This window comes from Pavona decussata, unplaced genomic scaffold, assembly GCF_977016875.1.
Source record: "Pavona decussata unplaced genomic scaffold, jaPavDecu1.1 SCAFFOLD_367, whole genome shotgun sequence".
NCBI lineage: Eukaryota > Metazoa > Cnidaria > Anthozoa > Scleractinia > Agariciidae > Pavona > Pavona decussata.
Genome location: NW_028145743.1, coordinates 1,811 through 17,500, shown reverse-complemented (window position 1 = coordinate 17,500; position 15,690 = coordinate 1,811). Strand labels below are relative to the sequence as shown.

The 15,690-nt window shown below is 40.2% G+C and overlaps 1 protein-coding gene and 1 long non-coding RNA gene across 9 annotated transcripts in view; one reads left to right on the top strand and one right to left on the bottom strand.

Moving 5' to 3' along the window:
- The window catches only part of LOC146452482 (uncharacterized), a 64,086-nt gene extending 60,398 nt beyond the window's left edge, over positions 1 to 3,688 (top strand). For 7 of the 8 annotated variants that reach the window (XM_085097776.1, XM_085097778.1, XM_085097772.1 and 4 more), the window contains one exon: positions 87 to 3,688. In XM_085097776.1, the coding sequence (XP_084953902.1) occupies positions 87 to 3,010 (2,924 nt within the window). In that variant the 3' untranslated portion in view covers positions 3,011 to 3,688. The remainder of the gene's footprint in view (positions 1 to 86) is intronic. The other variant, XM_085097779.1, reaches the window with a different exon arrangement.
- LOC146452481 (uncharacterized) overlaps positions 1 to 15,381 on the bottom strand; it is a 125,743-nt gene extending 110,362 nt beyond the window's left edge. Inside the window, exon 1 of the long non-coding RNA XR_014859723.1 lies at positions 15,087 to 15,381. This is a non-coding gene — a long non-coding RNA (uncharacterized LOC146452481). The remainder of the gene's footprint in view (positions 1 to 15,086) is intronic.
- Between the last annotated feature and the right edge of the window lie 309 nt (positions 15,382 to 15,690).

The window sequence follows — 15,690 nt, the reverse complement described above, 5'->3', positions numbered from 1 at the left end:
GATCAAACAATTGGCAAGACATGAAATATGTATGTCATAATCTTGGGTGTATTAAAACGTAATTCTTCTCCGTTTTATTTCCTTAGATCTGTCATATCCAAGTTACATTATAAAGAGTATCCGCCAGCTTAACAAAACCTGTGAAGAAAGGCTTTTTCCAGTTCCTTGGTGTGAACACTTTAGCTTCCATCTGAACGACATTTTCACAAGGCTAAAAATCGTTGGTAAAGAAAAGACACAAGGAACATTGACTGATGAAATCACCAACATGACAGCTATCTTCAAAGCTCACAAAGATTGCCACACGCCACGGACTGTGCTGATCGAGGGAGATCCTGGCATGGGAAAGACGACCTACTGTCAAAAGCTGGCTTATGACTGGGCAACTAAACAAGATGAATGGGACAAGTCTTTCCCCGAGACTGATGTGCTGTTGCTTTTAAGGTGCCGTGATATCAATTCATCTAGCATCAAGGAAGCTATTGATGATCAAATTCTCCCTTACGATGTAAACAATGAAGCTAAAGAGGTTTTCTTTCAATTTATCAGCGAAAATCAGCTTAAAGTTCTGTTAGTACTCGACGGAGTAGATGAAGTGGATGCCAGTAGACTAGAAATGATCCAAAGCCTTCTTAAAAGTAAAGAGTTTTCAAATTGTCACATTGTTCTTACATCTCGTCATGAAGCTGGAAAGAAAGTAAGCCGATACTGTGACACACTGTGGGAGATTGTCGGGTTTACCGAAAGAGATGCACGAAGTTTCATTCTAAAGTACTTCCAGAAAATAGGCAAGCAACAGTTGGCAGACAAGCTTCTTAAGGGGCTTTGGCCTTCGCCAGTTGGACCTGTTCGTGTTCCAAATCATCCTCGGGCAAATGACTTAAGGCAACTTACAGAAAGCCCTCTCAACACAGCTTTACTCTGTATTCTTTTTGAAGATCTCGATGGCACACTTCCCGAGAATCGAACTGAATTGTACATTGAAATTGTCCTGTTTGTTTTGAAAAGATACGAAGGAAAGAACGGATTGTCAAGCAACGTTGAAGATCTTATATCAGTTTACAAAAAAGAACTAATATATCTGGGACGTATGGCCTTTCAAGCTCTTCGTAAGGGAGAATTGGATTTCGAAGAAAACGAATCTGGTGACGCCATTTTCAGTCTTTTAATCAAATTTGGATTTCTGACAATCCAGGCAGGTGGAAGTAAGAGGAAACCTCGTCTTCGCTGCGGATTTTTTCACAAGAGCTTTCAGGAGTTCTTTTCCGGCCTTTATCTCGCGTTTGAGATTAACGACGAAGAAATTCAATATTTAGTGACTCATAAACGATATTTGGGTGAACTGAAAGAAGTGTTTCTTTTCATGGCTGGAATTGCAGCCTCCCAATGTGAAGAAACAGCGGTATCTTTTGCAAGTAAGGTAACTTCATATGTAAATATGTTTGTTTGTGAATCTCCATATCTAAGTTTCGCCTTAGATTATACATCAGTGTGCATAAACCATCGGAAAGACCTTAGGTCTCGATTGGTTGATACATTGGGTAAGAACCTTAGTCTATTAAATGTGAGGTATACTCAAAATTACGCACCAACTAAGCTATTATGCGAAGTTGTGAGAGCAAACTCCTCCTTGACGAGTTTGAATCTTCCTGCTCAAAAACCTGATGATACCTACGTTGGATCTCTTTCCCAGGCCCTCACAGTAAACTCTTCCCTGACTAATTTGTATTTGGATGGGGGCAGTATTGGTGATACCGGTGCTGAATCCCTTTCCCAGGCCCTAACAGTAAACTCCTCCCTGACTAATTTGAATTTGAGGGGGAACAGTATTGGTGATACCGGTGCTGGATACCTTTCCCAGGCCCTAACAGTAAACTCCTCCCTGACTAATTTAGATGTGAGTAAGAACGGTATTGGTAGTCCCGGTGCTGAATCTCTTTCCCAGGCCCTCACGGTAAACTCCTCCCTGACTAATTTACATTTGTGTTGGAACAGTATTGGTGATACCAGTGCTGCATTCCTTTCCCAGGCCCTCAGAGTAAACTCCTCCCTGACTAATTTGGATTTGAATGGCAACCTTATTGGTCACTGCGGTGCTGTATCCCTTTCCCAGGCCCTCACAGTAAACTCCTCCCTGATAAATTTGGATTTGAGTGCGAACAGAATTGATGATACCGCTGCTGAATCCCTTTCCCAGGCCCTCACAGTAAACTCCTCCCTGACTAATTTAAATTTGAGGGGGAACAGTATTGGTGATACCGGTGCTGGATACCTTTCCCAGGCCCTAACAGTAAACTCCTCCTTGACTAATTTGGATGTGAGTAAGAACGGTATTGATAGTCCCGGTGCTGAATCTCTTTCCCGGGCCCTCACGGTAAACTCCTCCCTGACTAATTTACATTTGTGTTGGAACAGTATTGGTGATACCAGTGCTGCATTCCTTTCCCAGGCCCTCAGAGTAAACTCCTCCCTGACTAATTTGGATTTGAATGGCAACCTTATTGGTCACTGCGGTGCTGTATCCCTTTCCCAGGCCCTGACATTAAACTCCTCCCTGACAAATTTGGATTTGAGTGCGAACAGAATTAATTATGCCGGTGCTGAATCCCTTTCCCAGGCCCTCACAGTAAACTCCTCCCTGACAAATTTGGATTTGAGTTCCAACAGTATTGGTGATACCGATGCTGCATCCCTTTCCCAGGCCCTCACAGTAAACTCCTCCCTGACTAATTTGGATTTGGGTTGGAACCGTATTGGTGATACCGGCGCAGAATCCCTTTCCCAGGCCCTCACAGTAAACTCCTCCCTGACTAATTTGGATTTGAGAAGGAATAGTATTGGTGATACCGGTGCTGGATTCCTTTCCCAGGCCCTCACAGTAAATTCGTCCCTTACTCAGTTAGATTTAAGGGATAACAGTATCGGTCGTTCTGGTGCTGATTCCCTTTCTGATGTAAGCAGGGTCAATAAAACAGTGAAAATACTATATGCTGTTTATTATAGGTCATAAGATGAACTAAACACGTTTAGGGTACGCGTTTGCAGTCGAACATCTTTTGAGCGACCATCTGACCAGTAAACGGGTGGTCGGCTAACAATTGTAGAGGTCTGACATATTTTGATTTGACTTGAATAACAAGAAGAAAGGACTTGAACGCAAAAAATAATAGTGCGCACTAAAAACGTCTAGAGTAACATCTTGATTACTTGGTTACAACTGAAAATTGTTGAGAATTACTTTCATGGGTTTAAGTTTCACAGTTTGTTTCCTGGCAGTTTACAAGCGAGATTCTTTATTTGCTAGTAGAGATTCAAACTTCAATGATCTATTTAAAAGTAAAAGGTTAAGAGAGGTTTTTGCTCTGTGAGGTTCGACTGCACATGTAAATGGTAAATAAGATATATTTATAGTAGTTATGCAGTGTTTACTATGCCTTGATATATACTGACGTTTCTAATCGTTGTACAAACGATTGTCTGTTTTAATCAAGCAGAAGTAAGAGTAATGTTTTCGTCATTAATGCTTCTGTAAAATTGCTTTATATTTATTTTTAAGTACTTTTACATGTTGTTAATAATGTATTTTAGTAAATTGCAAACGTTTTTCTTCATTTAAAAGACTTAAGCGAACACTTGTCTTAATTACTCTTAGTCTTCAATAAAGAAGTGAGACAGTTCAAAGACTAAATTCCTTTGCTTAGTGGATCTAGGGTCTGATTCGTAATATAAGATTCTGGTGTTCAATTGAATTTTAGGTGTGAACTAATCCAACATTCCACAATTAAGACGTAAAGTGAATTTCGTGAGAAACAATACATAAACTTCTTTTCAAGCCCTCCCAGAAATAGCCTTTGCATTAAGTACAAAATGTATGTTTTTAAAAGTACAAAAGAGTCGCTTTGGAGAGGTTCGAAAATGAACAGTTTGCTTACTCTTGATCTTCAAAAATTTAAGAACTGAGACGAATTTCCTTTCGTAATCGATCTGGGGTGTCGTTCGGAAATCCCTCTTGTTAAGAGGACCCCTAAGCATCGTTTCGTCAGGTTTTTTGCAAACGCTTATACAATGTAAAGCCAAGGTATAATATGATGATTTGAACTGATCAGGAATATAATTGAAAAATACACAACAGTTTTCATCTAAAAAGTAAAGGTTGGTATGGCAGGATGCTTAAGGGGGGTGCCTTTTAATGCAGAAGCTAAGTATTTCGGCGTGGTTTATGACCAAGCGAAAAACACAGAGATTAGAAAGGCCCATTGTTACTCAAAAAGATAAAATGCGGGTTACCATGCATGTATGTTTCAAAGATAACTAAGCAGGAGTAATTCGAAAAAGCTGTAAAATATATATATAACAATGTGTGACGTTTTTTCTCCAAATTGAAGCTTAGTTTTCACTGATAAATTCGTGGTTGTATTTAACAATTATTCCCCCAGCGCGCGTTGGATATGAGATGATAGATAGCCAACAAGGCGCGAAGGGCACAGTTGGTTATAATCATCTCATTCAACAAGCGCGAGTGGAATAATTGTTTTATTTAAAAAAAAATCAAGAAACATTGCTAGATCTTGCTGATTCCACTTCGCAAGAACAACCAGAAGATAATTTAATGGTCCGGCTATTTCTCAGGCATGGTAAAATGGCTCTTATATACCGTGGCTGCTAAGTCAATCAGTTCCCTTCAATAGCTACTGATCCAGTTTGTAATAATACCGCTTATTTTTTTTTTTGGATTCCAATTACCCTTGCAAAGGCCTGCTTTACCCGCATAGTCAAAACCCACGCAAAAATATCTTTGTTTTGCTAGATACCGTCAATAAAAAACCGGACCATCCCGATATGCGCAGAACGTATGCATGAGGAAGCTCCATCCTAACTGTCGTAAGAGCTCGCCAGGTTTGTTAATATTTTGTTTGCAGCTAATTAAGTGCAACCTTTCGAGCCTGAGCCGGTTGCTATTTGGCCTGCCATGGTCTGGACTGTCACAATCCGCCGTGCGGAAAAAAGATGGCGTTTGCAAAATTTACCACAATACCTTGCGAACCTAACACAGCCATTAGGCACATAGAAAGTCAAATGTTTTGCGATATCCGTCCCTGTACCAACAACATTGTCTATGCTAGGTTTTGAAAACATTTCTGTGCGTCATGAGCTGGCGTTTTAAGGGTTTTCGTACGCTAGGAATTATGGGTAAATTTACCTGCCGCCATCTTTTTTTCAGTACAGGTGCTTAAATTTAGGCAAAGGTCCATTGTTCATGAAATCTTGTGCGTCACAAACCGTCTTTTTAGCATATACAGGGAGCGATATCACGGAATTGCGAGGTGGTCCGTGATGGAGAAGGGTCAAAGCTTTCTGTCTTTTCTTCGCGCATAAACATCCCGTGCGTGCAATACTGCTTCTTTAGCCCGCGTAACTGGCGCCTTAGTTTTTCATATGGCAACTGTTAAGGAAATTGCGAGAAGCTAGTTCGAGGTGGGAGCAGAGAAAGCTTCGCATGCTTTGTAGTCACCATGGACTTTTTGGGCGTCCCCGCCAGACTTTGCACATCGATTAAGCTAACTGCACACTATACAGACCTTTGCCTCTTTTTCTTTTTTCTTGTAACTTCGCTTATCAGTGATCTCCTTAAAAGCCTGAGGGCAAAATTTTCCAATGGGGAGGGGTGAGGGGGAGTGAGTTAATAGTTAATTTACTCGATTGAACCACAGGGAGTCCACAAAAGTTGTGAAAAAGAAATAAATTAATGAATTATTGACTTACGTTGTTTGTTTCTTGCGGTTTTCTATAGGGCTCATTTGCATAAAATTTACGCGACAGCACTAATGTCGTGTACTGAGTTGTGCGCGAGCGGATCTAAGCTCTGCTGACTTTACTATATATATTGACAAGGGAAGCAACTTTTTCGCGAAACAATTTGATCAGATGGTCAGTCATCGCTCCCTGTTTAGTCACAAATTGCGCGAGACCGGAAAAAATTTTCGGCCGACTTGTCGCGCAAACCTAAATTTTGTAAATAAAACCAAAGTAGAATGTCACTTCGCGCAATTTGTGACTAAACTGGGAGTGATGACTGACCATAGCTGTCGTGCAAAAACATCTTTGCGAGGTAGAGAGAGGCGACATTTCGCTCGTGATGGCGCGTAAATCTGTGACGTCTGCGCCAAGGTAACTGGCCGCAGCTGTTGCGAAAAAATACACCGAGCAAAACTACGAAAACGGAGCTAAAATGCTGGCTCAAAATTGTTTCTTCTTGGGATTCTGACAGGTACGTGTGTTCCAAAATTTATCCAGCTTTCATTTGATACGAATTTGGTTGCAAAGCAGCGAGCAAGTCGAAAGTTCAAAGCTATTTTGCTGAGTGTGTTCAAATTGTTTCGCGAAAAAGTTGCCTCCCTTGTCAATATTTATATAAAGTATAGTCAGCAGAGCTCAGATCCGCTAGCGCACAACTCAGTACACAACATTAGTGCTGTCGCGTAAATTTTATGCAAATAAGCACTATAGAAAAACACAAGAAACGAACAACGTAAGTCAATAATTTATTAATTTATTTTTTTTTTACAACTCTTGTGGACTCCCTGTGATTGAACAGATTCATTTTGGGTTCTGGTCCCAGTTGCTCAAAGAGCGGATAACTTTATCCAGTGGATAAGTTGCTATCCAGCGGATAACATGCACTCGAACAAAAGCTTTTGGCAAGTTTTTTTACACAACCCCATACTTAAATTAGACAGATGCCTCTACTTTATACACAAAATATAGGCCTGTAAGGAAATTCTGGCACATATTTTATCTGCCGTATACCTTTCTAGCCAGTGGACAAGATTATCCGCTCTTTGAACAACTGGGGCTGAAGGAACCTGGCGATTGTAGTCAGATGGCGCTATAGCGAAAATGGCCTTCTCGTGTGGATTAGCAAGACAGACCGTTTCCTGCACAAGTAAGCTTGGCCTGGCCCCATGACTGTTCCTTTATTCCATTTTGCCTTTCGCAGCGGTAGGTTCGATTTCCGGCGCTCGCTCGGGTCCGGTTTTTCTCCGCGGGGTGAGCGCAGACTCATTTCTCGAATAGTTTCTGGTAATCGAGCCTGTCACAATAGCCGTTTTAAAAGTGGGACTCTTTTTGCGCCTGGGCTCTTTGGCCAGCGGTTGGTTGCTTGGCGAGGTGTAGGTACTAAGTAGGGTTAATTGCCTGAGGACTTTGGATACGAGATTGAACGTGGCCAGCCTTTAATAATCTCATGCACATGATTCAGCCTTCGTTCTGTAAAATCTCCTAGCCTTAGATCGTACCCCATTTAAATTTCCAGGCTTTAATCAAGAAAAGATTTCTCAGAGTCCTTCGTTTCTCATTTCTTGTCAAGTAGCTTTTGGCACGGATGTTGAACTCTCATACCTTCTCTTGCTCACGCTGCGCGTTCCTCCAAGCGTTTTTTCAGATTTTTGTGCTCCCCGTGAAAAAAGTTGTGAGCTTAACTTGTAGTGGACTATATAATCTACTCAAAAATTTGCTTGAAAGTTTCTTCTCCCGTCAGGGTCCTATGTTATTTCTTATTTAACCTTTGGGGGATTGATTATTCCACAAGGTAAGATTGGATTTATTCTCCATGGAAATTTGAACAGTTGTTTCTGGAGCTGTAGAAAAGAAAATTGAAATTGTTTCTCTTTGGCTGTCTATCAGTGATGGATTGCTTAGTCTGTTGAGGTCTGTAACCTCTTTAGGCATCCAAACAGAGAGGAGAAAGAAAGATAAAATGGCGAAGAGAATAAGGAGAGAGGATTTCCTTCCGATTATATTTCAAATTCAGGATGTCCGTGTACTTTAATAACGCTTTCAAGTATCCTGACATTTACTTTGCCTTTGACTAACAGCTTTTTCTAATTTAGACTTGAGGTCTTCTGTACTTAGACAAGTTAAGTCGGCCCTTTCATTGTCGACATTGTTTTCTCGAAGTTTAGATCAGCTGGCCGGTGTCTACAGTCAATCTAAGATGTTTTTAATCCTTATAAAAAATGCTTGTTTTGATCAAGCAGGAGTACTGTTATGTTTCTTCCTCTCAGAGTAGCAGTTGCTTCATAAGCCCTTGAATACAGCTGAGAATGTTAGCTCTTGCCATATTAGATTTTACTCCAGGAGTTATTTACAGACAATTGCAGACACTTATTAGTAGGGGAACTCGATTGTCGGCGGAAAAGAATGGAGATGCTTATCGTCTCGCTTAGGGGTGTAAATTTCCCATTTTGGGATCACTTTGGTCGTTCAGGACGGAGTGCAGATGTTTTCAGTCATCCAGGTATCTCTTAGGGTTGATCTCGAGCAAAGATTTGTTTTCGTTTTATCGTCTTAAGAAATGTGCATCATTTATAAATTGATCTTTTAGGAGTTGAGTAAACCTTCAACCACGCTCAGATTGTTCTCCCTCAACGGTGTAACTCACATTTTTTTTAATGTAAATTAAGGTTTAAATACCACTGCAAAAACCGTGAACGATCAATCTTGCCCAGCGTGGGATCAAACAAGATCGTGATCAGTAAATATCGATTAAAATAGAAATGAAAGTCAAAAGGGCTACTGCAAGGACTGATCAAACAACATGAAAAGGCTTGACTGTACGATATTTTCGACTGGCCAATACCAGTCTTCATCAGGCTTATTAGGACAACTCACAAATTCACAGAATATGTTGTAAAAAAACAAGCGGACGTACATACGATGTAAGGTAGCATGGTGTGACTAGATAAGCGAACAGAAAAACAAAAATTGTTGTACTATATAAAGTAGCAGATTATAGTCCGTCACGTTTGTTTATGCCTAGTGGCTCAAGAGCCGGCCGGCTGACGAAGAATGGTATTGGCCAGTCGAAATAACGTATACTAAAGCCATTTGTCGTTTGGTCAGTCCTTGCAGTAGTCCTTTTGACTTTCATTTCAAATTTCCTAATGAGCATCCCCTCACTTTACCCCTCTACCTCACCATTACGAGTTCCCCATTTCGCCTTCCGGGTAGTTTGTTCATCCTTCACAAAATCCTAGTGAATGACAAACAAACTGAATGATAAAAGCAAATGAAAAGTATAGAGCGGTTTCTAATCAGTGAGTTTCGTAAAACCAAAAGGAAAGTTATTATTCTGGCCAATCACAACAGATGTAAGCAACACAACGAGCCAATCAGGATTCGAAGCAAATGCACGTAACTGGCGCCAAGGGCGGGAAAACGCCTGCGACCAAAACACGATTGGTTTTGGTTTGGCTGAGAAAGTGGCACAAGTTTTGTGAACCCATCACAGAGTATAGTAATGCAAAACCAATGCAAACGCGAAATTACTTTCGATACTCAATTGAAAACCACTCTAATCATTTTGCAGAACTGATTTATCAGCAAATTCCTCAGATTCCCTGTTTGAGGTTACACCCGAAAAGGCACAAAGACATCACTTTTTCTCACATTTCGAATTTTTTTATGTACATCACTTTTCAAGCATTTCCAAATTCCAATTTGATCTGGAATCTGAGTGACACGGGTTTTTCAGGCCTATCAGACTGTCGAGTGTCACCTTCGTCAAACAATGTTGATTTTTTTAAAAAAATATATCTCCGATGTGTTTCAAGGAAAGTTCTAGTTTAATCTACTTATTAGGAAAAGATTTTTAATACACTCTTTTTCTTTCTTAGCTGTAAATATCATTATTGTTTGGTATTACTCTCCTATATCATAATTTTTAGACTAAATTGATTGCGTGAGCTATTTTGTTTGATCACGTAACATCTCATTGATAAGACGCGTAATACAAATTTACTTGACAAAATGACAAGATTATGTAAGTATTTCTTCTCTCACTTTCAATGCTTAAAAGAGAAAGAAAAGGAAAGAAAACATCTTCATATTTTGGTGAGTATCTCTGCGAAAGCATGTTTTGAATTTTTAAATCTTCCCTTTTTTATATCCCGTTGAAATACAGGAAGTCGCTCACAATACGCCGCTATTTTGGTTCACGACCGAATTTTAAGAAGCATGGGTGTAATGGCTGCTATGACGTCACTTCGAGAACATAGCAACTGACTTCGCACTCTTAGTTGTTTCTTTTAGAAAGTTAGATCAATAGTGGCCAGAAACATGCCGGCCAGATGTGTCATAGGAGATTGTACTGACATTGGAAACTTGCAGGAAGGAATAGCGCTCCGTACGAGGCGTTTTTACGGCGACGTGCGGGCAGAGGCGAAGAAACGAAGAAAGAGGTGGGTTAAGTTTGTTAGACAGCTGGCTGCAAGTAGTGGTCGGAGTGTATAATTTAATGGCTCGACGGCTTGGTGGCTCGCCAATGGAAGACGGAGTGTAAAGAACGAGTAAGATTTATAATTTAGTGGCTTGACGGCTCGTCGGTCGCGCTCAAAATTTAAAGAATGAGAAAAGTTTATAATTTAATAAGATTTATAGTCTAGTGGCTTGACGGCCCGCCAATCGCGGTCAAAATTTAAAGAACGAAAAAAAATTATGTTTTAGTGGTTCTAACGGCACGCCTGACGTGGCGAGAGTTGAAAGAACAAGTAAGGTTTATAATTTAATGGCTTGCAAGTTACGGTCAGAGTTTGATTTAAAGAACAAGTAAAGTTTATAACTTAGTGGCTCGGTGGCTCGCAAGTTCACGGTCAGAGTTCTAACTGAAAGGGCTAGTAGGAGACGGCTACGTGATTACCGCTTTCTCAACAGTTCATACATATACTTCTGCAATAGCAGGCAACAAACGACCCTCGAGTGATCAACAACCTGCCAGCTCACAAGAGCAATAACATTTGCACATGTTTTGTATAAACAAAACGACGCCATACTTGAAATACAAAAGAATTAGCGTAAGAAGAAAGCATGCCAGGCTGAGCACTTGTAATATCAAAATGCATGAGCAAAGCACGCGCTAATCTTATTATTCCTGGAGTTCTACATTAAGCTTTGGTCCTTTTGAATACGCTCCCTGTCTTCGTTGGCCTTCATTTCCTCTTGGTATTTCGCTGTCCATTCCACATCTGCCAGTGGGTCGTGAACATAAGCAGCAGCTTTGTCATCGCTAGAATCACTCGTGGTTTTTGTTGATCTCTGTTGTCATAAGCGGGATAATTCTTGTTCGGCTTCCATTTCGTATCCAGTAATAAAATTAATTTCTGAGTATTCTGATTACAAGTTCGTCTCCGAAATCAATTTGATGTCGTGGAAGACATTGTAAACTTCAGTCGAATTCTAATAGCTATGGAGCTCGAATCAAACGAAATTTGCTACAGAAGACCTTTGACCGATCAAAAATAAAGAGAACTTCGGACTGAGAATCACTTCAGCGTCGTTCTCGAAGCTGACGTTTGAATTCCACTCTCCCAAGATCCCCTTTTTCTACGCGGTCGCGAACCATTCGGAACTCGACAAAAACGGCGCATACAAAAGCAAAGATTTAACTAAATCAAACATTCTTTATTTTTTAGTAAAGATATTCTCCGAAATATGAAGATATTTGTTTGGAGAAAAAATTGGGGGGCTAGTTACACTTTAAAAATATATTGCGTATGGTCTATTGTAGACTGAGTATTTTCGGCGCCTGGGACTAGCAAAGTCTTCAAAATTATTGAACACATTATTTATTTATTTATTTATTTATTTATTATTCCTTTTTTTAATGAATCGGTCTTCAGTTTTATTCACATGCACCAATATTTTTTTTTAATTTTATCACCATCTTTAAAACACACAATATGACTATTTTTATTTTTCCTTGAAATGATTTTTCACTCCATTTGAGCTCCTTATCAACCGGACTTGGCTCACCCAACAGCAACAACAACAAACTACATCTGACACTGAGACTTGATGAAACAGACAGCAAGAAATCAGCCCTATTTCCACATAGGATCACTGTTAATGCTCTGTTATATGAAAGGAACAAAGTAAGTTAACGTGTGAAAATAGGGTTCGCAAGCGAGGACTCGAACCTCGGTTTCTCACATACAAGGCAGACGTGATAACCACCAAACCACAGCCGGGAAACCCCCTGGGGGACATAGCGCAGCTTTTAATCCATCAAATATTTTCGCTCGGGCGCGATTGGTCTAAACGCCTCACGTGACCGAATCTATCCCAGCTGAAACTGGGGAATATCCGATGATATTTCCCAATTTCAAAAACTTCAAGGCGCGTCTTGTTTACAGTTAAAATTAATGTCAAAATGGGGGAAGGGTTTGCTTATGTGACAGAAGTAGAGATAAACCTGCTGGTCGATAAAGCAGTATCAGAAAACAACATACGCTCTAAACGTTTTTCAAATACTCAAGCTCGTTGCTACATGTTGCAAAAAATATTTGAATGATAATAACCACAATAGCCTCCATTTGGCTTTAAAAATATATCTGTTCCTCGAAGCTCACATTTTTCCTCGAACTTCGCTCTCGGAAAACCGTTCGCTTCTCGGAACAGATAATGTCCGCGGACAAATATCTAAGCATATTTTCGCGCCAAATGGAGGCTTTTGTTTATTTATTTTTATTACACGAGTCGATTCTATTGTAGGTTCACTTGTGTAGCGGCTATCACAGCTGCCTTGAATCAAGGGGATTAGAGTTGGAATCTTCAGCGTGAACCACATTTTAACATAATACATTATATATTGCTTTTAAACGTTTACGTACTTGGCTGGGAATTTCTACCCACTCCAAAACATGCATCAATGTCGGTCATCAGTTTGTCCCAGTATCACAGGATATGTAGTGTACAGGGTTGAGGCACTTCAGGTGAAATCTGTTGATCCGCTTGAATGTCTTGTTTCAGTTGCTTCACTGCTGTGAGACAGTGCGTTGAGGAGAAGGGCCTATCATTTACCTCAGCCTCAGCGTATTGGCAATAATTGACTGAGGATAGATGAACGTGCCAACAAACTCAAGGGTGTGGCTAGCGATTGAGATGGATGGAGAGGAATCAGCATCTCGGACATGTCCCCTATAGTCCAAATCAGGAAGGTTCATTACTGATCAGGGGAAGGACCTGAAATGCTGGTTGGAGTACTATCTCGAGCTATACGCCACTCAGAATGAGGTGGTGAGAGTTGCCTGTACATACCCCTACAGGCCTGCCAATCAAAGAGAAGTTGGACACCCCACCCGATGCTGGAAGAGCTCAGCAAAGGCATTGACTGCCTCACCCGTGAGAGGGCCCATGGCCGTGACGACATCTTAACTATAATCGTGAAGAGCGGTAAAAGGCAATGTTGCGGCCGATGCATGAACTGAATTTCCTGTTCTTGAAGAAAGGACACGTTTCGAAAAGATGTAAGTAACACCAACATTGTAACCGCGTAAAAGAACAAGGGGGGAGGGGGGGGGGAGGGGGGAGGGTCAACTACAACAGCTGCAGTAGCACCGCCCTTTTTTTTTTAATTGTTATTAGCATAATGTAACACTACTAATACAAAACTAAACACTGCTAACACTGATTTACACTAATAGCGCTAATTACAGTACTGACTGTACTTACAATATAACCATACTATGTACTAACAAAAAACACTTTTTCCAATAATAACACTGTATCTTGACTACCAACTTTTTTTTATACAATATTATAACTGACATTATTTACATTACAGTACAAAAGCCACTTACATAGCACCGCCCTTTTCAGCGTAGATGCCTTACTGTGAGTAATCAACAGGTAATTTAATTTCTTCAGCTTCTCTTGAGGCAAACACGTGACATCTGCTAGCTTTTGTAGGAGACGATTGTTAGATATGTACGAAAATTTTGGTAAAAGCAAGACCGAGGTAACATATAACCACACAAATATTTAAGGAGAACCACAGACCACCTTTCCCACCATTCGCCTCTAAATGCACCACCTTCCGTTTCCCAGCAGTCAACACAAGTAGAACCAAATAAATGACGTCATCTACCCACAGTGTTGCCATACCGCACCTTATCTTAATCAGCTCTTATCGAGTTCTTCTTTCGCTTCTGTTATATACCCTCGTCTGCTGCTCACACAGAATCGGCGTGTTCTCTTCTTTACACGTCTGTGATGATGCAGGTATGTATCGGAGAGTTCCACGCGTTTTAAGGGGGGAATACACCTAAATTTGAATGAAATTTGAAGAGGTTTTAAGAAGGGATAGAGGAAAGAAAATGAATTTTGGAACACTAACAGACAGTTGATACCCACACAAGAGCACCCCAGATTGCTAGTGGACTAACTTGGTGTCCGTCTATTAATTATTAACTACAAATTCTAATTTTAAAACTTCACTAAATCTTCAATATTTCTTTTTTCTATTAATTTTACCAATCCTTCGAGAAAAAATTATCTCCTCCCAAATATACCGAAAAATCACTCAAAAATTCACAAATACCCCACAACATAGGTTTTGGATTGGTTGAAACGTGAACGAGACATTTCCATTAAAGCCATGTCAAGTGGCGGAAAAATGGCATTTAGGTTGAATCTCCCCTTAAGTTATTTCAGATATTCATAAAAGCGTAAAGCGTTCAGTTCAGAGAGTTACGGCTACTTTTACGGGCATCTGGGAAGCACCGCCATAATTGACATGATAACAGCATATTCGCGATGTTAGTGCGTTTTAGAGAAGTTTTATCGATATCAACATCAACAATATACCTAATACAGTCATTCCTGTAAGCTCACAGTAGTTTGAAATCACTATAATCTAATATGAAACGCATTCGTGAGTCATATAGGCGTTAAGAGCTTTTCATGTTACTATTTAAAAACTCTCTACCTTGCAAATAGTTTTTTTTTTTGTTTTCTGTTTTTTGTTTTTTAAGAAAAAAAACATTGCTGAAAGGCAAAATCGCAAAACACAGAAACAAAAGTAGTTTTTTTGGCAAAAGTATGTGACTGGGCAGTTGAAAAGGTTAACTTTTGAAGGCTTAGAAATATTCTTTTCTTCCTTTGAGCGCACGTTTTGATACGTCTTTGAAACAGACTCCTTCTTAATCCCGCCCGTGGATTGTGGGAAATATATTTGGCCCACCTGCGGGGAATTGCTCAAAAAAGTAACGAGTCTGTCTGTACTGTGCAAAGCGCTTGCTGTGTATAATCACCTTAAAATTATTCCGCTTACTTTTTCGGGGATTCAGCTATGCAATCGGAAGTCATCGCCAGGTTTCATAGAGTATTTTCAATTAAGTGTCGTTAAACCAAAGCCAAGTAATCACTCTGGCCAATCGTAACAAAGATAAACTATGAGATTGAACCAATCAACGTTCGAAGCAAGCACATTGAACTTGCCCCAGGCGCGGGAAAATGCGTGCGAACGAGGCGCGGTTGGTTTTGTTAAAAAAGTGGCGCTAATTTTGCCAAGCAAAAATGGGGCTCAGTAAAGCTAAACCAAACAAACGAAAATTACTTTCGACACAGTTGAAAAACGGTTTATAAAGCATTGTTTGATTACCAAGCTCCGTTGGATCGCACGGATACCCCAAAATTACTTACAGTTACATGCTTAGCGCTATGAATTTTTTTTGTTCATGCCGTACCTTAAGTGTCCCAGTTTATGTTTCTTCGGATGTAACCGTAGTTGGTACTGTGTGGGTAAGAAAACCGTGAAGTTAAACTTTTGCAACGTACAATATGAAAGAGTGGCAAGTCGCTCGCCAAGCAAGGTATTATAAGCCAACTTAAAGTGGACGAAAATAACTTTATTAC